This window comes from Phyllopteryx taeniolatus, chromosome 9 (genome assembly GCF_024500385.1).
Source record: "Phyllopteryx taeniolatus isolate TA_2022b chromosome 9, UOR_Ptae_1.2, whole genome shotgun sequence".
Classification (NCBI taxonomy): Eukaryota; Metazoa; Chordata; class Actinopteri; order Syngnathiformes; family Syngnathidae; genus Phyllopteryx; species Phyllopteryx taeniolatus.
Window position 1 is genome coordinate 2,663,642 of NC_084510.1, and position 25,087 is coordinate 2,688,728.

The window sequence follows — 25,087 nt, forward strand, 5'->3', positions numbered from 1 at the left end:
ATAGCAGAGCACGTGCCTAAACATGACCCTGCCAAGATAGTGGCTGCCGTCTAGGTTTATTGCAAAATATCCTGAGGTTTGTGTGTTTGGGTTGGAAAAAAAACTTCTCACACGGGTTGCACCACTCTGTAGCGTATATTAGTTGAATAAAAATGTAATTAATTTAGGAGAAAGGAATAAGATGGAAGCGACGCCTGAGTTACTTCCGCTTTAGTGTAATTTTAAATTACTGCATTAGGATAAGGGAAACGGAAGATGAATGAATTAATGAATAAATCAAGCTATTTTATCTAGAAAGAGGCACCACGTCAATTTTTGATATATAAAACTCCAGGACAAAGTGACGACAAACCTTTTATCCTCAGTCTCATAATTTGAAGGTTGCTACATGAATGACGACCAGCGTTTTTTTTCCCTAAAACCTAAACACACACAACAATGCAGGTCGTGAATTTTATGGAGAATTTAATCTGGCGGCACGGTGGAGACTGGTTAGAGCGTCAGCCTCGCAGTTCTGAGGACCCGGGTTCAATCCCCGGCCCCGCCTGTGTGGAGTTTGCATTTTCTCCCCGTGCCTGCGTGGGTTTTCTCCGGGCACTCCGGTTTCCTCCCACATCACAAAAACATGCATTAATTGGAGACTCTAAATTGCCCGTAGGCATGACTGTGAGTGTGAATGGTTGTTTGTTTCTATGTGCCCTGCGATTGGCTGGCAACCAGTTCAGGGTGTACCCCGCCTCCTGCCCGATGACAGCTGGGATAGGCTCCAGCACGGCCGCGACCCTAGTGAGGAGAAGCGGCTCAGAAAATGGATGGATGGATGGAATTTAATGATCTAACATGGGGAATCTACAGGGAAGCAATACAGAAAAAAAAAAAAAACAAACAAAGGACAGCCGAGCATTGGCATAGGAAACTGACTTGTGATGTGAGGTTGGTAGTGAGCATGGGATAACAATGCGTATAGCTGGAATTCCTGTTCTCGTTAGTTTAAAAGCCAAATATGCACTAATCTGTACTTTTAGTAGACCGCAAATTTGATTTACGGGTGTTGACCAATTCAGGCAGGTGGGTCGACCTTCCGGGGGTTGGCAGGAGCGCTCACGAGGGATGGTTTGCAGGAAAAGGAAGGAAAGAGAAAAAGACACACTTCAAGTGCAGGTTGGCCGGCGCGCTGGCAGTGGCAATGCTTGCCACGCGGTCAGGGAAAACTCACACCACAATTACTTCCCAGCGGAGCCTCGTCCGTAAACTTCCCCACACCCAAAAGGGTAGCTTTGGGGAGTTGGCAGGTGCTCCCTGCGGTGCATGCTTGGCAGCGCAGCAGGGAGGTTCAGTGTCTCCCAGCCTCCACCACGTCGTGGTGAGAGGTGGGGCTCCCCAGGCTGAGCCAGACCTTTTGACCAAATGGAAGGCAGACCGCGCCTCTAGAAATCACATTTCATCTTAGTATAATTTGTGGTTTAAAACCATCCATCCATCCATCCATTACCTGAGCCGTTTCTCCTCACTAGGGTCGCGGGCGTGTTGGAGCCTATCCCAGCTATCATCGGGCAGGTGGCGGGGTACACCCTGAACTGGTTGCCAGCCAATTGCAGGGCACATACAAACAAACAACCATTCACACTCACATTCACACCTACGGGTAATTCAGAGTTGTCAATTAACCTACCAAGCATGTTTTTTGTGATGTGGGAGGAAACCGGAGTGCTCGAAGAAAACCCACACAGGCACAGGAGAACATGCAAACACCACACAGGCGGGGCTGGGGATTGAACCCCGGTCCTCAGAACTGTGAGGCAGACGCTCTAACTAGTCAACCAGTGTGCCGCCGCCGAGACTCGCCCTGCCAAATCAAACCATGTGCCTATGAGGCAGACGCTCTAACCAGTCCTCACCGTGCCACTTGGTTTAAAACCAGTGGAATAAAATATTAATTATTGGATTTAAGATAATGAGACCATTGTTCCGCTTTGCCTTGTCACGCGCCCATCCTCTTTAATCCCGGTAACGAATGTTTCAAGTTTATGTGATTGTTGGGAACACTAATATTTGTAATGTGGCATTCGTGTTGTGGGGTGAAACAGTTGTTCAGTTGACAAACAGATTTGACATCAGACTAATGTAATCACTAGTGGCGTTCATGTAAAGTCATGGAAATCACATTCAAGTCCCGTGAATATTGTAATTAGTTAATCCGGGGCTGCAGTGACTTTCCGCTACCTGTGGGTGTCGCTAGTGCTCTGCCCAAACTCCCAGCCCGGATGGGCGAATGTCTCGAAAGGCAGCGGGACAGAGAAGTCTTTGTTGTTGAGGCCGTCCGGGTGCAAAACCAGGTTTCGGTGTCACGGGTTTGATGCTACTGGCTTGTAATTCATTTCTCGTCTTTGTGCGAAGTGAAATCTGGCATCCCCATGGTGCCCACCCCTTGGCGGGGTGGGGGGACAGCGATGCCGTTTGGTCTGGAGTGTGGGGGTCATGGTGCCTTCGGGCGAGAGCATGTCCGTTACATAGCTAGCTAGCTAACTGCACGCTGTATCGATAACTCGCAATTGCACCGCATAGCCACTGATGGAACGAAGGCGTTCAGTTGTTATGAAGTGGTTTTAGGGGCGAGTCATGCTGGATGCCCAAATGCATCACTGACCACTGTTTTAGCTATGGCCAAAAAATTTGGAAAACTGAAATACTGGTAAACAGTTTAACGCTGTATCTCCACAACTGAGTACTACACAATTCTCAGTCTTTGTACGTTTTTAGCAATTATCTTCAAACATTTATAACGCACAGTATTGAGAAACACATTTCTGAATTCACTTTACAGTCTTTACAGTGTCTACTGTTATGGATCATTTTTAGCAGGGGTGTCAAACTTATTTTTGTCGCAGGCCGCATCATAATTAGGGTTTTCCTCAGAGGGCCGTTAGGAATTTGAACCCATACAAATGTATGATCACCTCATATTATTACATATAACAAATTGATGGATAACTCGTTATCAGAAATCAGAAGCCACTAAAAAAATTTTTGCTCAACTATTACTCAGTCACAAAAAAACTCTTGCAAGAAACATGAAGTCAACATACATGAGGCAGGCTGGATCTGGCACCCGGGCCTTGAGTTTGACACCTGTGATTTATAGAGATTAAAACTACTCAATGTTTAAATTGCCCTCATCTTTGCTATTATTTGTTTTTTTATTATTATTTATATATTGTATTATTTGTTGTATTTACACCTAAAGTGTTTCCTGCTCTTAATAGTCAATCAAAATTATATTCTTTTTACCCTTATATGCCAGATTTCTAAACATTGTTGTTGGTTTTGTTACAGTTAAAATTGCCTCAATCATGTTGTTGTTTTTTAACTTTAGATCAGTGTTAAAGTACACATTATTATTATTATTATTATTATTATTATCAGTATGTATAATTTGGCATTACCCCATGCCATATTAAACTGCAGTTTACTGATTCATTGCATCTGCTAATTAACATTTCGCTGTGATGACAAAGTTGTATATAATCCAATACACAGAAACATATACATTGTGTGTCATACTGTACATGCATACAGTATTACACATTTACATTTTTCATTTTTAGTGAAATTATTTAAACATTTTATTTACAATAAACATACTTTAAATTGGGTGACATGTTATAAATGTTTAAATTGGGTGACATGTTATAAATTGAAGAGAATGTTGAAAACAATGCTATTTGATATCTTTTGTATCGACAATTCAGCGTTGATGGAGGGAGCGTCATATCGTGTCCATCTTTATCCATCCATTCTCTGCATCACTTTTTCTGCACACTGTTCAGTTGCACAACACAATCATCCATCCATCCATTTTCTGAGCCCCTTCTCCTCACTCGGGTCGCGGGCATGCTGGAGCCTATCCCAGCTATCTTCGGGCGAGAGCCGGGGTACACCTTGAACTGGTCGCCCGCCAATCGCAGGGCACATATAAACAGACAACCATTCGCACTCACAGTCACACTTATGGGCAATTTAGAGTCTTCAATCAACCTACCATGCATGTTTTTGGGATGTGGGAGGAAACCGGAGTGCCCGGAGAAAACCCACGCAGGCGCAGGGAGAACATTCAAACCCGGTCCTCAGAACTGTGAGGCAGATGTGCTAACCAGTTATTCACCGTGTCGCCGTCCATCGTTATATTATCTACATTTCACACATGATGTATTTTTTTCCTTCTTCAGTGACCAACTGGACCTACCAAGTGAGAAATAGATCACGGCTGGACCATGTGCACTGGATGACACCTTTGATGGTGGTCTCATCTCTATCCTTCCTCTGTCTTGCTCTGCTCCTTGCTGTACTCTTATATTGGAGGTAGGTAATTCCGATACTTGGGAACTAAATTCATATTAGTGATATGGAAACCCAAGAGGGACAAAGGAAGTTTGCATTCTGGATGATGCCTTTGTGAAATTACACATCATTTATTTGGTGAGTGTTTAAATGGAGAGCAAATATTTTTTTTCTGAGCGAGTCTGTTGCTCATGAATCACCAGGTTGGTGAGGTAAAGAGAGCGCTACCGATACTTGCCAAGCACTAATAAAAAGATTAATGCTTAAATTGTCGGTTAAAATAGCAACATGTTGGAATGTTACTATGCCGACAGTATTTGAAGCTGTCCACACACTATTTGAGAGAGGCCTCTCGCTCATATAAGAAGGAACAGATTTGCTTCTATTCTAATCAATCCAGCTGTCTGCACAGGTCATGTGTCAACTTATATTTCACTCACGCTTAATGTGTGACCGCGAGCTTATTTTTAGGCTTCAAGTCTACTTTCCTCAGTTTTTCCTGATTAATGCAATGATAGAGGATTCATTTGCAGCACTGCTGTAACTCCAAGTTATTCATGTTCCAAATGAGTTTCAAAAAGGGATAAATTATTTTATTAAACATTCTTGTCAAACTTTGCCAAATGTTGAAGGAACCTTTTCATTTGCTGTCTCGCTTGAAACAGGGTATTATTACTTTTTGGAGGCAGAATGATGATGAAAAATCTTTCAGGTGCAATTTTTTTAGGTGTACAATTTAAATCACATGGACAAATTCATAGAATGTATCATTTTACATGTGAAATAAAAAATAATCTCAGGATTTGTGAGACGTTTTATTTTTCTCCTTCAAGCTTGAATTTTATTTTTCAATCTGAGCAACAATAACCCAAAACAACAGTATCATTATGTACATAACATCTTACTGTTAATTGATTTGAGTATCATATGGTCAAAAGCATACCTTCATAAACAAATCTGTTGCGGTATATAGAATTTGTTTTGACAGGAGAGTTGTAGTGACCTTTGGTTTACTGCACTGTAACTCTAAAGTTACAGCCTATACTTTCTTAATGTCCATCCATCCATTTTCTGAGCCGCTTCTCCTCACTAGGGTCGCGGGTGTGCTGGAGCCTATCCCAGCTATCATCGGGCAGGAGGCGGGGTACACCCTGAACTGGAACCACGCAGGCACGGGGAGAACATGCAAACTCCACACAGGCGGGGCCGGGGATTGAATCCCGGTCCTCAGAACTGTGAGGCAGACGCTCTAACCAGTTGTCCACCGTGCCCCGCCACATCATTAGTGTTCAGTATTTCTGCACAATAGATTTTTAAGATCATTGTCTTGCTTGTATTATCGTACTTTCTTGCATGTGTCTCTTCTTATATACTCGTTTTATTTACACCGAAACGCTTAAAAGACTGTGGAGCCATGAATACACACACACACACACATCATTGGTCCCACCACAGTAGTTTTGATGCAAAGAGCGAGAAAACCTTTTTTTCTTACTACATGACGTCAGCCATGCAGAGTGTTAAATCAGCTCACAGTCCGGACTCCAGATCAAGTTGCGAGTTCTCACTTTTCATTCTAAATATTATTAAAGGTAAGTATTGTAACTCCTTTAGTGAGTCAGTCCTTACCCTCAATGACCGATTTCTTGACCGCGCACGTCAGTATGAATAATTAACCCACAATGCATTGCACGTTGAACATGCTAAGTAAAACTGTATTCTTAATGTGTAAATAAAAAAAAGTAAAAACAATCAAATACACTTTTTACTAAGGAAAATAACAAAAATAGTGTGGCGACAGGGAAATCGTGCATTTCTTTGGACTTTTATGTTACTGCACTGTCTGTGCATTGTGTAATAAACAATCACTTCCCAATCGCTTTCTTCTATTTATTGAAAAGAGGAGCAGTTTTGGTTAAATGCTTCTGTACACCTGGACTGCCCCTTGTTTGAATCACCAGTTACAAATTAACATTTGGTGAGAACCATTGATGATGCAAAAGTAACTATTGTTGTTTTGAAGAATTAACTGTAGTCTAATTACTTTCCCGGGAAAAGTTACGCGTTACTTTGGTCATTACTCAAAATGGCGTTTTTTGGGACTAACACATCACTGCTGTATACAGTATATATATATATACAGTATATTACAGTACACTTAGACATTGCTGTAACTTCTACAGTTATTTACCACATTCCATGCAGTAAAATACTTTAAAGTGATTATCGATCCATCCATTTTCTTTACCGCTTATCCTCACTAGGGTCGCGTGCTGCTGGTGCCTATCCCATCTATCTTCGGGCGGGAGGCAGGGTACACACTGAACTGGTCGCCAGCCAATTGCAGGGCACATAGAAACGAACAACCATTCGCACTCACATTCACACCTATGGGCCCAGAGAAAACCTACGCAGGCACGGGGAGGAACATGCAAACTCCACACAGGCGGGGCCGGGGATTGAACCCCAGTCCTCAGAACTGTGAGGGAGATGTGCTAACCAGTCGCCTAAAGTGCCGCTTAAAGTGATTATACTTTAATTAAATATAGTTTCCACTGCATCATGGGATTTTGTTTGACACCACACACAATAAACAGTTTATATGTATATATTTTTTCATATCAATGTTTTTATTCATTGTGGTGCTGATGAGTCACACAAGGAAAATGGGAACTCTTTTGGCTTGTAGAAAAAGTAGGACAAATTGAGTAACCTAAAGAAAGTTCACACTTATATTTAACGTGGTTGCTAGATCACCAGATAACACTTAGCTTCACTTTAGATACAGCACAACTGACTGGGATGTCACTCTATCGCGCACAACCCACAGTCAGGGTTTCATGAAAACAAAGTGCAACATACGGTAAATGTAATGCGTGAGTTGAATACGACAATCATTTAATAAGTTATGGATAACATAAACACATTATAATCGTTATGTTCATCCTGATCATTAATGAACATTAAGGATTAATGTATTTACTACGGCAACAGTTCAACATTTCATGGTGCAATGCATGCTGGGAGCCACGCGGTCTCTGCTACAAAATTCAGTAACTCTCTGTGACGTCAAATAAATTCCTATGATGCAGTGGAAACTGTACTGTAGTTAATTACTGCATAATCACTTTAAAATATTTTACAGCATGGTATGTCGTAAACAACTGCATAATTAACAGGACAGTCTAACAGTACATAGAGTGAGTACGGAAAGTATTCAGACCCCCTTCAATTTTTCACTTTTTTTTAATATTGCAGCCATTTGCTAAAATCATTTAAGTTCATTTTCCCCACATTTATGTACACACAGCACCCCATATTGACCAATAAAAACGGAATTGTTGAAATTTTTGCAGATTTATTAAAAAACAAAAACTGAAATATCACACAGCCATAAGTATTCAGGTCACTGATGGTGTAGTGGTACACTCGCCTGACTTTGGTGCAGGCAGCGTGGGTTCAGTTCCCACTCAGTGACGGTGTGAATGTGAGTGCGAATGGTTGTCCGTGTCTATATGTGCCCTGCGACTGACTGCCGACCAGTTCAGGGTGTAGTCCGCCTTTCGCTCGAAGTCAGCTGGGATAGGCTCCAGTGTCCCGCGACCCAAACCAGGATAAGCGGTGTTGAAAATGGATGGATGGATAAGTAGTCAGACCCTTTGCTCAGTATGTAATAGAAGCACCCTTTTGAGCTAATACAGTCATGAGTCTTTTTGGGAATGATGCAACAAGTGTTTCACACCTGGATTTGGGGATCATCTGCCATTCCTCCTTGCAGATCCTCTCCAGTTCTGTCAGGTTGGATGGTGAATGTTGTGGGCAGCCATTTTCAGGTCTTTCCAGGGATGCTCAATTGGGTTTCAGTAAGGGCTCTGGCTGGGCCATTCAAAAACAATCACGGAGTTGTTTTGAACCCACTCCTTTGGTATTTTAGCTGTGTGCTTAGGGTCATTGTCTTTTTTGAAGGTGAACCTTCGGCCCAGTCTGAGGTTCTGAGCACTCTGGAGAAGGTTTTCATCCAGGATATCCCTGTACTTGGCCGCATTCATCTTTTCTTCGATTGCAACCAGTCTCCCTGTCCCTGCAGCTGAAAAACACACCCACAGCATGATGCTTCCACCACTATGCTTCACTGTTGGGACTTTATTGGACAGGTGATGAGCAGTGCCTGGTTTTCTCCACACATGCCACTTAGAATTAAGGCCAACAATTTCTATCTTGGTCTCATCAGACCAGAGAATCTTATTTCTCACTATCTTGGAGTCCTTCATGTGTTTTTTTTAGCAAACTCCATGCGGGCTTTCATGTGTCTTGCACTGAGGAGAGGCTTCTGTCGGGCCACCCATAAAACCCCGACTGGTGGAGAGCTGCAGTGATGGTTGACTTTCTACAACTTTCTCCCATCTCCCGACTGCATCTCTGGAGCTCAGCCACAGTGATCTTCGGTTTCTTCTTTACCTCTCTCACCAAGGCTCTTCTCCCCCGATTGCTCAGTTTGGCCGGACGGCCAGCTCGAGGAAGGGTTCTGGTCGTCCCAAACATCTTCCATTAAAGGATTATGGAGGCCACTGTGCTCTTAGAAACCTTAAGTGCAGCAGAAATGTTTTTGTAACGTTGGCCAGATCTGTGCCTTGCCACAATTCTGTCTCTGAGCTCTTCTGGCAGTTCCTTTGACCTCATAATTCTCATTTGCTCTGACATGCACTGTGAGCTGTAAGATCTTATATAGACAGGTGTGTGGCTTTCAAGTCCAATCAGTATAATCAAACACAGCTCGACTCCAATGAAGGTGTAGAACCATCTCAAGGATGATCAGAAGAAATGGACAGCACCCAAGTTAAATATGAGTGTCACAGCAAAGATTCTGAATACTTACGGCTGTGTGATATTTCAGTTTTTGTTTTTTAATAAATCATCAAAAATTTCAACAATTACGTTTCTTTTCTGGCGGCACGGTGGCTGACTGGTTAGAGCGTCAGCCTCACAGTTCTGAGGTGCGGGGTTCAATCCCCGTCCCCGCCTGTGTGGAGTTTGCATGTTCTCCTCGTGCCTGCGTGGGTTTTCTCCGGGCACTCCGGTTTCCTCCCACATCCCAAAAACATGCATTAATTGGAGACTCTAAATTGCCCGTAGGCATGACTGTGAGTGCGAATGGTTGTTTGTTTCTATGTGCCCTGCGATTGGCTGGCAACCAGTTCAGGGTGTACCCCGCCTCCTGCCCGATGACAGCTGGGATAGGCTCCAGCACGCCCGCGACCCTAGTGAGGAGAAGCGGTTCAGAAAATGGATGGATGGATGGATGTTTCTTTTCTGTCAATATTGGGGTGCTGTGTGTACATTAATGAGGAAAACAATGAACTTAAATTATTTTAACAAATGGCTGCAATATAACAAACAAAAACAAAAATTTAAGGGGGTCTGAAAACTTTCCGTACCCACTGTACATAGAGTACATACATACACACATGGGACGTGGGTCACCGGGGCCCCCGCCTGGAGCCTGGTCTTTGGCCGGGCATGCACCCATGAATATATGTAGTCTTCCCAAGGTCTTACAGTGCAGGCGTCAAACACACAAATACCGTTGAAATGGTTGTTTTGCTTTTGAACAATCAGATTGTAGATTCACCACTGTGCACCTTTGCAAAAGCTGAGTCACGACAGCTCGGCTGACAGCATCACAGAGTCTGTTTACCCCACTGATTGGTTGAGCTGATTAATATGAAAACAAGGGATTTACTTGGGAGGATGATGTCGGAAATGATTACAATTTTATGTTCCTGGAGCACTTTTAAAGAAAACCTTAACTTTGTGAGGCTAGCTCAACCAACAGAGTTGCTGTCAGGTTTGTGTCTGTATTTTTTTTGTCATCTTATTAGATGGGGGCATGGTGGGCGACTGGTTAGCAAATCCGCCTCACAGTTCTGAGGACCGGGGTTGAAATCCCGGCCCTGCCTGTGTGGAGTTTGGATGTTCTCCAAGTGCCTGCGTGGGTTTTCTCCTGGGCACTCCGGTTTCCTCCCACATTCCAAAAACATGTATGGTAGGTTGATTGAAGACTCTAAATTGCCCGTAGGTGTGAATGTGAGTGCGAATGCTTGTTCATTTCTATGTGCCCTGCGATTGGCTGGCGACCGGTTCAGGGTGTACCCTGCCTCTCGCCCGAAGACAGCTGGGATAGGCTCCAGCACACCTGTCACCCTTATGAGGATAAAGCGGGACAGAAAATGGATGGATGGATGTTATTAGATAATTATTGATTGTGAACTGCAGCACGGTGGACGACTGGTTAAGACGTCTGTCTTACAGTTCTGAGGACCTATGTTCAAATCCGCCCTCCCCTGTGTGGTGTTTGCATGTTCTCCCCGTGGCTGGGTGGGTTTTCTCCATGCACTCCGGTTTCCTCCCACATCCCAAAAACATGAATTGGTTAATTGAAGACTCTAAATTACCAGTCGGTGTGAATCAGAATCAGAATCAGAATCATCTTTATTTGCCAAGTATGTCCAAAACACACAAGGAATTTGTCTCTGGTAGTTGGAGCCGCTCTAGTACAACAGACAGTCAATTTACAGAACACTTTGGAGACATAAAGACATTGACAAAAAACAATTGTGCAAAAAGATGCAGAGTCCTCTAGCACTTAGAGCAGTTCGAATGACTAATATTACAATAGTCCGGTGCAATGACCTTTGTGCAAAGGGCACTGAGACTTCAAGGAGTGTATGCGGTTTAAAGTGACGAGTAGTGCGATAATCTGGGACAATGTTGGTTGTGCAAAAGGTACAGATACTCCTCAATCAGTGTGCAAATGGAGCAGATGCTACTCTGGCATGAGTGGCCAGTATATGCAAATAGTGCAGCATGGCGAGACAACGACAGTGAGTGCACGAGTAATACATAATTGGCCCCACAGAAATGTGACAACGAACTCAAGTCAAAAAATGTGACTGTGAATGGTTGTTTGTATGTGCCCAGCAATTGGCTAGCGACCAGTTCAGTACCCCGCCTCTCGCCCAGAGTTAGCTGCGATAGGGTCCAGCACACCCGCGACCCTAGTGAGGATAAGTGCTACAGAAGATGAATGATTGTGAACAACCTCTATCTATTGAGGTTTAGAGTTGTTTGGAGGTGATGTATTGGTATGGTATGGTTTGGTATTAGTCCACATCCATCCATCCATCCATTTTCTGAGCCGCTTATCCTCACAAGGGTCACGGGCCTGTTGGAGCCTATCCCAGCTATCATCGGGCAGGAGGCCAGGTACACCCTGAACTGGTTGCCAGCCGATCGCAGAGCACACATAAAGAAAAACAATCATTCGCACTCACATTCACACCAACGGGCAATTTAGAGTCTTCAATCAACCTACCATGCATGTTTTTGGGATGTGGGAGGAAACCAGAGTGCCCGGAGAAAACCCACCCAGGCAGGGGGTGAACATGCAAACTCCACACAGGCGGGGCCGGGGATTGAACCCTGCTCCTCATAAATGTGAAGCAGACGCTCTAACCAGTCCCTCACCGTGCCGCGTATTAGTCCACAAATACACTAAATGTCTCTGTCTCTTCTTTAATGCCACGCATAGTTATATAGCATTTTTGTAAATTATTTTGCACGTGATGGTGTTATTAAGAAGTGGATTAGGTCAGTGAAGGCCCAGGTCTGAAACTAATTGCCTGCCACTGGTACAGTCATAGGTCAGCAGAAGTTGTGACCCTAAAAAGGACAAGAGGTTGAAAAAAATGATGGATGAGCAGACGGTCATTTATCATCATTATCAAATTAAATCATGGCCAAATATTTAATCAATAGTAAATATGTGTTTGTGTTATTAAACTTTGCATCAGATTTCATCCATCCATCCATCTTCTTTACCGCTTCTCCTCACTAGAGTCGCGGGCTGCTGGAGCCTATCTCAGCTATCTTCAGGCGGGGGGCGGCGTACACCCTGAACTCCTCGCCAGCCAATCGCAGGGCACATAGAAACAAACAACCATTCGCACTCACATTCACACCTACGGCCAATTTAGAGTCTTCAATCAACCTAGCACGCATGTTTGGGGGGGGAAGTGGGAGGAAACCAGAGTATCCGGAGAAAACCCACCCAGGCATGGGGAGAACATGCAAACTCCACGTAAACAAGTGCTTGCATCCACATCCACATACACGTACACACACACACACACACACGCACACACACACACACACACAGGCACACAAAGTCAAGCCTGGCAGCAGGTAGTAGGGGGTGGGGCGAGTCTCGTTAATCCTATTGCTAAGCAAAGCTCAGGTCATGACCTGGAGTTCTGTACTGACCAAACCCTTACTAAAAAGTTGGCCAAAGTGCCACAATCAAATATGTTTCACAAAATAGCCATTTTAGGAAAAATTTTGGGTGACCATGTTAGATTTTATTCACTATGTAGCTCCCTGTTATTTTTTACCGTCCATTTAGGCTATTTTTCTAAGCTTATATTCCTGTAAAAATCAAGATGTCAGAAAGTAGGAAATCGAAAATGTCAAATTTACACATTACGGGGTGTGTTATGAAAACAAAAAAATGTTGATAACTATTCATCCAGCCATCTATTTTCTGAACCGTTTCTCCTCACTCGGGTCGCAGGTGTGCTGGCACCTATCCCATCTGACTTCAGGCGAGAGGCGGGGTTCATCCTGAACTGGTTGCCAGCCAATCGCAAAGTTGTGACTAATCAATAGAATTACACAGTGGACGACTGGTTAGCACATCTGCCTCTCAGTTCTGGGGGACTGTTCAAATCCCGGCCCCGCCTGTGTGGAGTTTGCATGTTCTTCCTCTGCCTGGGTCCTCCCACATCCCAAAAACATGCGTGGTAGGTTGATTGAAGACTCTAAATTACCCGTAGGTGTGAATGTGAGTGCGAATGGTTTTTTGTTTGTATGTGCCCTGCGATTGGCTGGCGACCGGTTCAGGGTGTACCCCGCCTCCCGCCAGAAGATAGCTGGGATAGGCTCCAGCAGCCCGCGACCCTAGTGAGGATAAGCGGTAAACAAAATGGATGGATGGATGATTGACCCATTCACTGTGATTGGCTGGCGAAAAGTTCTGGGTGTACGCCGCCTCACACCCGAAGATATTGGGATAGGGTCCAGCATGCCCGTGACCCTAGTGAGGAGAAGCGCTATTGAAAATGGATGGAATGATGAATGATTGACCCATTCAATTTCCAGTTGGATGCAAAATAGCAGACGCTGCATAGCAAACCAATGAAGACATTTTGCAGTTTGTGGTACTCTATACATATTGGTTTCACCACAGCATGTTTGAACATTTGTCCTACAATATGTAGCCTGAATGCATCATGTCACCAGCTGCCTCAAAGCAGGAGTGGCTTGGGGTTGCCTTATCACAGAACCTGCCCTTTATGCCTTGTTAGGAACGCTCTACTCCGTCCCTCCCTCCATGCTTCCTCCTCCTCAGTCGATCTCCCTCTCTGCACTCTGCCACACAGTGTCTAATTCATGCTAGCAGCAGCATGCTGCAAGCCCGTCTGCTCCGCTCAGCTTGTCTCTCACGATGAACGCTTTTTGCTCTCTGCTCTGTATCAAATACAGGTAGGAGGGTTATGAACACACACACACACATGCACACACACACACACACAAACATGCACACACACACTGGTTCGAAGGCTGTTGACAAACTGTTGCTATTTGGGGAGTTGTTGCAGATTTGGATGCACTCACATACTGTATGTACACATGCTGACTTGCAACTGGCACGTCGAATAACACCACCCATGCTTGAAAGCATACCCACTTATAACGAGAACGACAGTGGCTTTTACATGCAACTATTTAAGTTCACAAAGGCAGGTTTGTGAATTCTTTCAATGTACACACGAGTACGATGTCTGCTTTATGAGTTTACAGATGATACTTACTGTAGGTAGATTTTCAACACCAACAATATGTGTGATTACTGCACTTGCTGTAGTTAATCATTCAGTGTAATTCCACGTTTAGTCCATTAACAGCCATGTAAACCTCACCCGGCCTTTGTCTTAATGTCACATAGAAACAGAAATAATGTTTGTTTGTCATACTAATGTCACCGTGATACTTAATTTAAGATGTTGACCAACATTTCCTGTGGTAATTGTACTATTATCCACAAGGTTAATTATCTTGCCTATTATACATGCAATAATTGAGAATAACTAATTACTGTTATGCTTATGTATGTAATTTAATTACAATTTATGAAATTGTAATCTGTTACAATACTGGAAGAAAATATATAATTAAATTGCAGGTGCTTTTGGAAATTCCTGTAATTACAATTTTAGTGACATTGGACAAATAGCTGCAAAAGCTCAGATTTTTTAAATATCACTTCCTCCTTCTAAAGCCGACACTTGTGATTGGCTTTCTCTGGTCATGTGCATTTTTGCTGTAGTTGCAAACATGACATATTTTTCCAAATATGACCTCAATGCGCCACCTTGTGGTGCAATCTATTAGTTTTTCTGAGATTTTGGAAAGGTTAAACCCATAGGCTATGTTCACTCTGCAGGGCATGATGCCCAATTCAATGTTTTTGTTAAATATGTGTAAAATGTTCATGTTGTAGTTCACATAAAACAAAAACAAATGTGACTTCTACTGTGTATGTCCACAAAGTCGAGGCGCTGTGTTGACAAAGGTAAGTATGGCCTCTCGCGTAGGTCTCGAAATGACGCATTTGTGGCTATCTGTGGCAATTTCAAGGTTTTTTTGCAACCGTACCCAACATTTTCTCACGTTTATCAGTTACAAGCATCTTCTTTTCCCCATTGACTGGTGCTTGGTCCACCGTTGCTTTAGTGCCGTGTCTGTTTTTTCAAACAGTTGTGACGGTTGTCACCCTTAGATGACGCATAGATCGAATGAGTGCAACTTGCGTGCCCATACTGCACTCGTATCAGATACATATCCGAATTATTTCCACATATGAAAGAGGCCTCGGAATTGTGCTATTCACAATGGCATGAAAGAAATCTGATACATCACATTGGGCAAAAAAGTCAGAATTGACCAGCAGTGTGGACAAAGCCATAATTACACTTTTGAAAACATAAAAGAACACTGACTTTTGAGCAGTACCATTTTCATAATATTGGACATTGTATGAAACATTCACTTATCTGGGTTGTCATTTGAAGCGATATTGTCTAAATTGTCATTAGATCAACATGGTATGGAATGGTGGTTTTCCACATGCTGATCACATGTCGTATAATGCCACAAAAACACTTGTTGTTCACTTTTTTTATGTATTTATATTTGCTTTATTATCAGTTTATTATTTGTGTAAAGAATGTGTGGTTACTTCCGAAATAATGATTGATGGTTTTAATCCACTTTTTTTTAGCGGAAACATCCAACGGTCCTGTTGATGCATTCATTCAAAATTAAGAAAAGTAATCATGATGTAATCAAGTGTAATTGTATTTACTTTGAGAAAGCAATTGAAATAGTTACTTTACAATTACATTTTCAACAATGTAAGTTGTAAATGTAACCAAATACATTTCCAGAATAATCTTCCCAACATTGCATACATGCTTATCAATCCATTTACCTTCAAGGTACATTTTCTTTATCTTTATCTCTGCTTAGGACATTATCATTTTTAGATTAAAACCTTCGAATGACAAAATACTTACTTGAATATAATTTTTTTTTATTGATTAACAATGAATGTACACATTTTTATCATGGTATGTTTTAAGAAAAATTATGTCATTTTCAAGTCTCAATGTGAAAAAGTAAAGACATTCAACATTTTGTTATACTGCTATTAAATCTTTTTTGATACCCCGAAATGCTCCCCGGGCGCTTCAGCTGCCCCCTGGTCCAATGTGTTCCACTAACACGTGTATGGGTTCACTGTGATGGGTTAAATGCAGAGAACAAATTTCGTGTGCATGCATATGAATGTTCATGATAATAAAAGATGATTCTACTTCTACTTAAATGTGTATTTTATAGGATTATACACAGTAATATTACTTTGTTCTTTGCTAGTTACATCGATATCTAATAAAACTGTAGTTTGAAAGCCTTAGATAATCAAACATATGAGCACAACTGTGTGTTTTTTCATTTACGAAATAAAAGTAGGGCTGTGAATTTCAAAATATGAGCATATTTAAAGTGGACTATATTTTTCCTAAAAGATCTCTATGACATTCATAAGTCTCAGGAAAACTCCATGCGCCTTGATTTACAGCCAGCCTCAGACTTCAATGGGTCACGCGTCTTTAGTGGTTGCGCACAAATTCCCAGGTTACGCAAGGTGGGTGTGTCAGAAGTCTGGTCGGTAGAAAGCACGTAGATGAAATGTGTGCAAGCCAAGCGCATAAAAAGACATGCAAACAGGAGAATATGGCCCCATCACCCAGGACCAAAAGGACATGCTCACACACTCCCATGGTGTCAAAGATCATCTCTTTAGTTTTTGAAAGATTAAGTTTGCAATTATTATTCTCACAGCAACACAAAGCAGCAGGCTTAAAGTAATTGTCATCCAAAAAAATTGAACGACACAGTTATTGTCTGGCTGTTTCTGCATTCATTTGTGTATATTGTCAATAAAAGAAGCGAACTCACGGATCCTTAAGGTGCTCCAGTACTACACTTTTCCCTTGGAAAGTCTCCCATGTAGAATAACATATTGTTCTGTTCGGCCATAGGGCCTATAGCACCTGTGTCCAATCCAAGACCCGGGAGCCAGATCCGGCCCGCCACATCATTTTATGTGGCCCACGAATGGAAATCATATGCGTGAACTTCCCTGACTCTTGCTAAAATCTCTACTAATATTTCAAATTGTCATGTCATAAATAATTAGGTTACAATACGGCCAAGTATCTTTTTGTTACCTTAGCCCCCTTTTCACAGTAACTTCAACAATAGTTGAACAAACTATGATCCATTTGTTGGCTCTATGTGATAATACGAGGAGGCGATTAAACATTTATGTAGTTTCACAGTCATAACGGCCATCTGAGAGAAACCGTAACTACAATGTGGCCTGCGATAAAAATGAGTTTGACACCCCTGCCCTAGAATCTTCAAGATAAGTACTAAGAGAGACACAGTGATTATTGCATTCTCAGAACTACACCCCCTCCTATGGTTACATATAAACTAACATTGTTTGTTTACATTGTATACAAGAATCTTTCTAAATGCAAGACCCAGGTCTGTATGATAGGACTATAGAGGGATGTTTTTTTTACTTTTTCCAGTGCACTGGAATTGTATGAATCTCCAGACGATTTAAAAATGGGGCACCAAGCATCGACCAATCCAAGTAATTGCACATATTTTTGAAGACTGAATTTACCAATTGACATGAAATAGCCACCTGGTCGAGAACTGCACACGTTTCTGAAAAGGAGTTCTGGGAGTCATGTCCTAGTAAGAAATTAGATTAGATTGTTTTCCCTGTCCAAGTCATTCATTGTGGCAATTTGCTTCCTTCCAGTCATGTTTGTAAACTTCTATTTAGCCTCCCTAAGTCTTTTATTATCCATTTTACAGCCATTCAATTGCTGCCCGAGGATGCTTCTTCTAGGAATGCTGTGTATTTACCCTGAGCTCATGTATTTTACTATTTCACCCCTGCCTCTTTTCCACCGATGAGTTCCACTTGCAACTGGCTTTTCACCTCCTCTGGCAGGTCCACCAGCTGTGCTGTCCCTTTTATTTGTAGAGTGAGCAGGAACTCCTTTGTGTAACTTTGGCCGGTGGTCGTTTCCTGTGGATCCAAGAGAATGTGAGTGGTTCAAGTTTGCCAACTTGCTAGCCAGTGTTTTACCTGAACTAGTGAAATGAATGAAAGTTCATGAACTGGTTCATATTTTGGATGAACTTCAACTGAGTGATGTTTATTTCTTCCTTATGAAATATCGCAAATGCACTCATTCTGGGATTTGAACGGCTTTTGAATGGCAGTTAATTTTTTTTCATTAGAGTGCCAGGTTTCGTTAGAGGTTTCAAGCAGAAAATCCGGCTACACAGTGTTAATTAGCCTTCATATGTCGGGGGAAAAATGTCTTATTTGGCAACCTAGGCCCAAAAAAATCCACGGCAGCATCCGTCATCAAAATGTGATGGATGCCTCAAGGTGGTTACCTGACTCAGGAAATCGGTATTGGTTGGCGACAAATTAGTTATTGTTAGTTAAAGTTGTTGTTTGCTAATCCATGGTAGGCATCAGAGTGTTTTCCCTTTGTATTTCGCTGAGGGGACTGATACTGTGATGAGGAAAGTGGGTGAAGCACTCTCAACTAAGTCACGGGTGGGTTGCCGTTTTACGGTTGCCTTACATATAGGTGCATATAAAAAAAACCCTCATGAGTACTCACATGATGGGGGGAGTTTAGTTAGTGTATCAGGCAGTTAGAGGGACATAGGTCCAGCCATGCCTAATTTTATACCTCAGATTGTTTTTGTGTTTCCACATTAAGGACTACAGTCCTCTTTTTGTTTTAATTACTCATTAAAAAAATGACCATTCAAGCAACAGGTTTTTCCTCATGTTTTTTCAAACTGTAGGCTGAACGCTGCAGCTGGCTACTAATTTGGACTGAATGGCTGGCAACAATGTTAAATCCCATTATTTTTAAGGTAATAGCTTGTAGCAACATGCTGAAGAAGAAAAGAAAATATGAACTAGTTCATTTTTGGAACAGTGAACTTAGTTCAAGATTTTGAATTATGAGCTATGAACTGAATTAGTTCATTTTTAGAATGGTGAATTGAGCTTTTAACTAGTTCGCATCGAAAATTTACTTTCCCAACACTGTTGCTAGTGATGTACGGCATCCCAAGCCATGGAACATTCCTCCTCATAATTAGAATCTTAACTTGAGAAGGAGTTTGTGCAAAATGATTCAAAAATCCCACGCAATCCATGCACACCGACTAGATCGCTTTAAAAGCGATTTAAACTAACCATCGCTAAATCCATTTCATTAGTTGAGCCCTGCTACTGGATTGAGATCAAGAACTACAACAACTAGTTGCCATTGTTATTTTTTTTGTCCACAGCGGGACTCAAACCATGACCCTTTGTATCCAAAACCAAAAGTCCTTCCAAATGAGCTACTGCCGCTCCATATTAATTTATGTCAACATCATAGCCTTCACATTGGATAAGCAATGTTACCATGGGATGCTATGACTTATTTTCAATCTATGAAGAAATATGGTACAGCAGTGCTTAGGAACAGACCAGTGAATCTCAAACAGAACTTAAATGTGATGAAAACAATTATCTTAAAAGTCTTGTTCCCTTTCCCAGGGGTTGTTTCCAAACAACACATCTCTATGTGGAGGACAGCAGTTTGCCCAAGATGGTGGCCAATGAGACGGCACCTGTTGCCCCCATCGCAGGTAATAATCAACGTTGTACTTCTCACCTGGGATGCAACTAATCACTATTTTGATTGATGACTAGTTATCAACTATTGCATGATGAGTTTAACGTTATGTTTGTCTTCTGCTGAGACACCAAAAATTGCTTCATTCGAAAATATTGCTGCTCGTTAGGCTACATCCAAAGTAAAGAACATTTTTTACTGGATACCAATTACAGTGAAGGTTAGTTAGTTAGAGCTCTCAATGACATTAGGCTGCAATTGTGGTTTCTGTAATCTGGAGTTTTTTATGGGAGCAGGTGATTGGCCTACTGCCCAACATCAGCACCTGGTTTTCCGAGGCGTTCTCCTGTCCAAGTACTAACCAGGACCGACGCTGCTTACAGTCAAGGTTTTTAAAAGACAGCCAAAGTACCAATGCCCCCCCCCCCAAAAAAAAAAAATAAAAATAGTATAATAGTATAGTTTGATTATGTATCCTGTATTATATTGTCTTGTATATGTATTTTACTGCTTTTTTACATCATGGCCAGGAGACTACAGCTGAAAACTAGCCTTCTGGCTAATTCTGGCTTTTTTAACCATGTGTACTTCATGTGTTTTATGAAATTGCATTGTCCCCTTTCAAAAATAAACTGATAAACTAAAATAAAAAAAAAATAAAAAAATTAAAAAAAAAAAAAATATATATATATATATATATATATCCATCCATTTTCTTTACCGCTTCTCCTCACTAGGGTCGCGAACTGCTGGTGTCTCCATCCATCCATTTTCTGAGCCGCTTCTCCTCACTCGGGTCGCGGGCGTGCTGGAGCCTATCCCAGCTATCATCGAGCAGGAGGCGGGGTACACCCTGAACCGGTCGCCAGCCAATCGCAGGGCACATATAAACAAACTGTCATGAACGGAACAGAGGATAGGACCCAAAAATGCACGACTCCAAAACAAATGGACAGTTTCAAAAACAGAGGTTTAATATACGGGCAGAGGTCGGTACACAGGCAGACAATCCAAAAAAGGCAACAGTATCAAAACAGTCTTACTGTGAGTCTTTGACGTGGAAACAAGGAATGCTGGAACGCGACAACAAGGTACAACAAACTGGCAACGAGAAAGAATGAGAGACTAGGTTAAATGCAAGGGGTAATTAGGGTGAACGAGGCACAGATCCTCTCAGGAGCAGGTGTGTATGAAACAGGGTGAAGACAAAAACCAGAACACACACCCATGACAGTACCCCCCCCCCCCTTAACGGTCGGCCCCAGACGGTGAGTGATGAGAGTGTCCAAGTCGGTCGGCAGGTCTAGCGGGACCAAATGATCCTTGACTGCGGGGGATAGTCCTTGAAAAAAACGCATCGAGCAGTGCCTTATTATTCCACTGAGTCTCAGCTGCTAGAATGCGAAACTCAATCGCGTAATCTGAAACCCTGCGCTTGCCTTGTTCTAAGGTGACAAGGGAGCGAGCTGTCTCACGATCTGGTGTGGAATATTGAAATATTTGCTCCATAGTCTTTACGAAAAAAGCCCACGAATGACACGCGGCGGAATTGCGGCTCCATTCAGCAGTAGCCCACGCCTTCGCATGACCAGTCAGGTGGGAAATGACGAAAGCGATCTTTGCCCGCTCAGGGGGAAGGCAGCTGCCTGCAACTCAAAGTGGAGTTCGCACTGAGTGATGAACGGCTTAATAGTCCCAAAATCTCCAGAGAACCTCTCCGGTCGAGAGAGCTGTGGGCAGACAGCAGCGGAGGTGGCAGGTGGCTGAATGGTGACTGCTTCACATGGAAATGTTGGTATCGTGGTAGCATCGGGTGCTGTGCCAACTGGTTCCTTCTTTTGAATAATTTTCATAAGAACTTCAAACTGTGAGGCCACCTGTCTCATCATATTGTCCTGATGTGCTGATAGTCCCTCTAGATGAAGGTGGAGGGCAGCAAGCTGCTCATCCTGTTTCGAGAGGCGTTGACCCTGTGCTTGAAGGGCTTTGCGCACCGGGTCTGAGTCTGCTGGGTCCATGTTATGGCCAGTTCGTTCTGTCATGAACGGAACAGAGGATCGGACCCAAAAATGCACGACTCCAAAACAAATGGACAGTTTCAAAAAGAGAGGTTTAATATACAGGCAGAGGTCAGTACACAGGCAGGCAATCCAAAAAAGGCAACAGTATCAAAAATGTGAGACAAAAAGGCGAGGTTGATAATCGGAACAGGGTCTAGTCTTACTGTGAGTCTTTGATGTGGAAACAAGGAATGCTGGAACGCGACGACAAGGTACAACGAACTGGCGATGAGAAAGAATGAGACACGAGGTTAAATGCCAGGGGTATTTAGGGTGAACGAGGCACAGGTGGTGAAGATGCTCTCAGGAGCAGGTTTGTATGAAACGGGGAAGACAAAAACCGGAACACACACCCATGACACAAACAACCATTTTGCACTCACATTCACACCTACGGGCAATTTAGAGTCTGCAATTAACCTACCACGCGTGTTTTTGGGATGTGGAAGGAAAGCGGAAAACCCACCCAGGCACGGGTATAACATGCAAACTCCACACAGGCGGGGCCGGGAATTGAACCCCGGTCCCAACTGTGAGGCAGATGTGCTAACCTGTTGGTCACTGTGCCGGCATGCATATATATATATATATATATAGGGATATGAAAATGTCATACTAAGTCTCATCATATACAGTACGTAAAAGCTTTGAGAGAAGTTAGTCATCTTGAATTTTTATGTACAGTGGAACCTCGATAAAGAACGAGATACAGGCGGCCAAAATGAGTTTCCTCCGCAGGGTGTCCGGGCTCTCCCTTAGAGATAGGGTGAGAAGCTCGGTCATCCGGGAGGATCTCAGAGTAGAGCCGTTCCTCCTTCACATCGAGAGGAGCCAGATGAGGTGGCTGGGGCATCTGATTCAGATGCCTCCCGGACGCAGCCCCTGGTGAGGTGTTCCGGGCACATCCCACCGGGAGGAGACCCCGGGGACGACCCAGGACACGCTGAAGAGACTACATCCTTCGGCTGGCCTGGGAACGCCTCGGGATCCCCCCGGAAGAGATGGATGAAGTGGCTGGGGAAAGGGAAGTCTGGGCGTCCCTGCTAAAGCTACTGCCCCCGCGACCCGACCTCGGATAAGCGGTAGAAGATGGATGGATGTAACCTCGATAGAACGGACTAATAGGGGCGGGGTGGTGTCCGATGTAGCCGATTGTCCGTTACATTCATTGATTCATTTTCCAAACCGCTTATCCTCACTAGGATCGCAGGCGTGCTGGAGCCTATCCCAGCTATCTTTGGGCCCATCCTGAACTGGTCGCCAGCCAATTGCAGTCCGTTACATTGAAGCACTTTTTTTTGAGGCCATATGCACACATATTACTCTACAGTACAAAAGTTTTGTTTTGTAGTTGGCCTAAAACACCCAGTATAATACAGTAGTTATTGTAAATAAATATAAAAAATGCTTGAAAACGTTTGAAATTTTCACACTTCATCCAAACTTACCATGCCGGTGTGCTCAGTCATGGTGACATTGGTGGCGTACACTACTCATTATAGGCGAGTGGCTTTCATGAGCCGCGAGGAATTCGCATGCTTCCTAGTTCGAAATCTGTTGCCAAAGGCAAACGGCTTGAGAAACTATTACTGTACCAAAAATAGCATGTTCCAGACGCCAAAGACTTGTGTTTTGTACTCCTCAGAGTTAACGCCACAGCCATGCTGCTCTCTCTCGGCTCTATTTACAATAAACGTAGGCACGAGATGCAAGTGTTTTGGAATTGGATCTAGTAATATTGTACATCTGTGACCCGGTAATACATCAGTCTCAATCTCTGCCTCCATTGCGCCACAGCGCCAGTAAACAACAACAGCCAACTGTGGAAATAACATACTTTGTCAGCGACATTTAAAGTGACAAATGGAAACTGTTTTTGGACACATTGTACAGTCCCGGCAGTCCATTTTATCCGTTATCCATTATATCGGGGTTCAGCTGTATTTAGTTTTCTTCAGTAGTGTAGTTAAAGATGTGCGTGTTGGCTCATGAGCAAAGTTAGCTAGCACGTTAGCCTGACCATCATGTTAGTTTATGATAACTCAATGAACATTGATGATCATATATATATATATAATTTTGTGGTAACAAGTAACTAAGATAATTAGGGGAAATGTATCGGAATTAAGGTATAGATTTTACTTAGGAAATATAGTGGAATCAAAGTGAAATTTGCCAAAAATATAATTACTAGGCGGCACGGTGGCCGACTGGTTAGAGCGTCAGCCTCACAGTTCTGAGGACCCGGGTTCAATCCCCGGCCCCGCCTGTGTGGAGTTTGCATGTTCTCCCCGTGCCTGCGTGGGTTTTCTCCGGGCACTCCGGTTTCCTCCCACATCCCAAAAACATGCATGAATTGGAGACTCTAAATTGCCCGTAGGCATGACTGTGAGTGTGGATGGTTGTTTGTTCCTATGTGCCCTGCAATTGGCTGGCAACCAGTTCAGGGTGTACCCCGCCTCCTGCCCGATTACAGCTGGGATAGGCTCCAGCACGCCCGCGACCCTAGTGAGGAGAAGCGGCTCAGAAAATGGATGGATGGATATAATTACTAAGTACGAATGTTTGAAAATTCTACATACACGTAAGTACAGAAAACAAAGTGTTTGTGCACCATTTGATTACAAGAATGGTCATACAAAATTTTTTTGCATTTTTCAGTTTTTGTGATAGTTTTATGAATTTAAGATATTTTAAAATGCTGTGTTTTTTTATTTTGTTTTTGTGTGCTTGTCTACTTTTTGTCACCTCCTCTTCTCAGTGGTATTGCACTGTGTTATTTGGTGGTTGTTCACCCTGGAAGGTTGCAGGTTAGGGCCATTCCCACAACCAAGCTCCTTGGTCACAAGTCAACCTGACAACTCCACTTGTCTCCTCATGTAGTAATCAAACTGCATCAATTGCATTGCAAAGTAAATGAAATACTTAGTATAGTCTGCCATAAAAAAAGTATTGGCCCTCTTCTCCAATTCTTTTATTTTTTGCAAAGTTTCTCTGCTTTAATGTTTATGCTCATCAAACAAATGTAAACATCAGACAACAATAACACAGGTGAACTTAAAATGCTGTTTTTACATGATCATTACATTTATTAAGGGAAAAAACTGTTCAGTTACCTGGCCCTGTGTGAAAAAATAATTACCCCCTTATCCCAAATCACAAATTAATTGTGGCTAATCACAATGTTTGGTTCATTTTCATTGATCACACCCAAGTCTAATTACCTCCAGACCTTTTCAATTAAAAAAAAATCACTGAAACAGAATCTATCCC

The 25,087-nt window shown here is 42.8% G+C and overlaps 1 protein-coding gene across 4 annotated transcripts in view; it reads left to right on the plus strand.

Annotated features, from left to right (window-relative positions):
- Positions 1–25,087, plus strand: part of LOC133483561 (receptor-type tyrosine-protein phosphatase gamma-like) — a 499,015-nt gene that overhangs the window by 412,563 nt on the left and 61,365 nt on the right. For all 4 annotated transcript variants that reach the window (XM_061784954.1, XM_061784955.1, XM_061784956.1 and 1 more), the window contains exons 13-14: positions 4,227–4,359; positions 19,676–19,767. In XM_061784954.1, the coding sequence (XP_061640938.1) occupies positions 4,227–4,359; positions 19,676–19,767 (225 nt within the window). The remainder of the gene's footprint in view (positions 1–4,226; positions 4,360–19,675; positions 19,768–25,087) is intronic.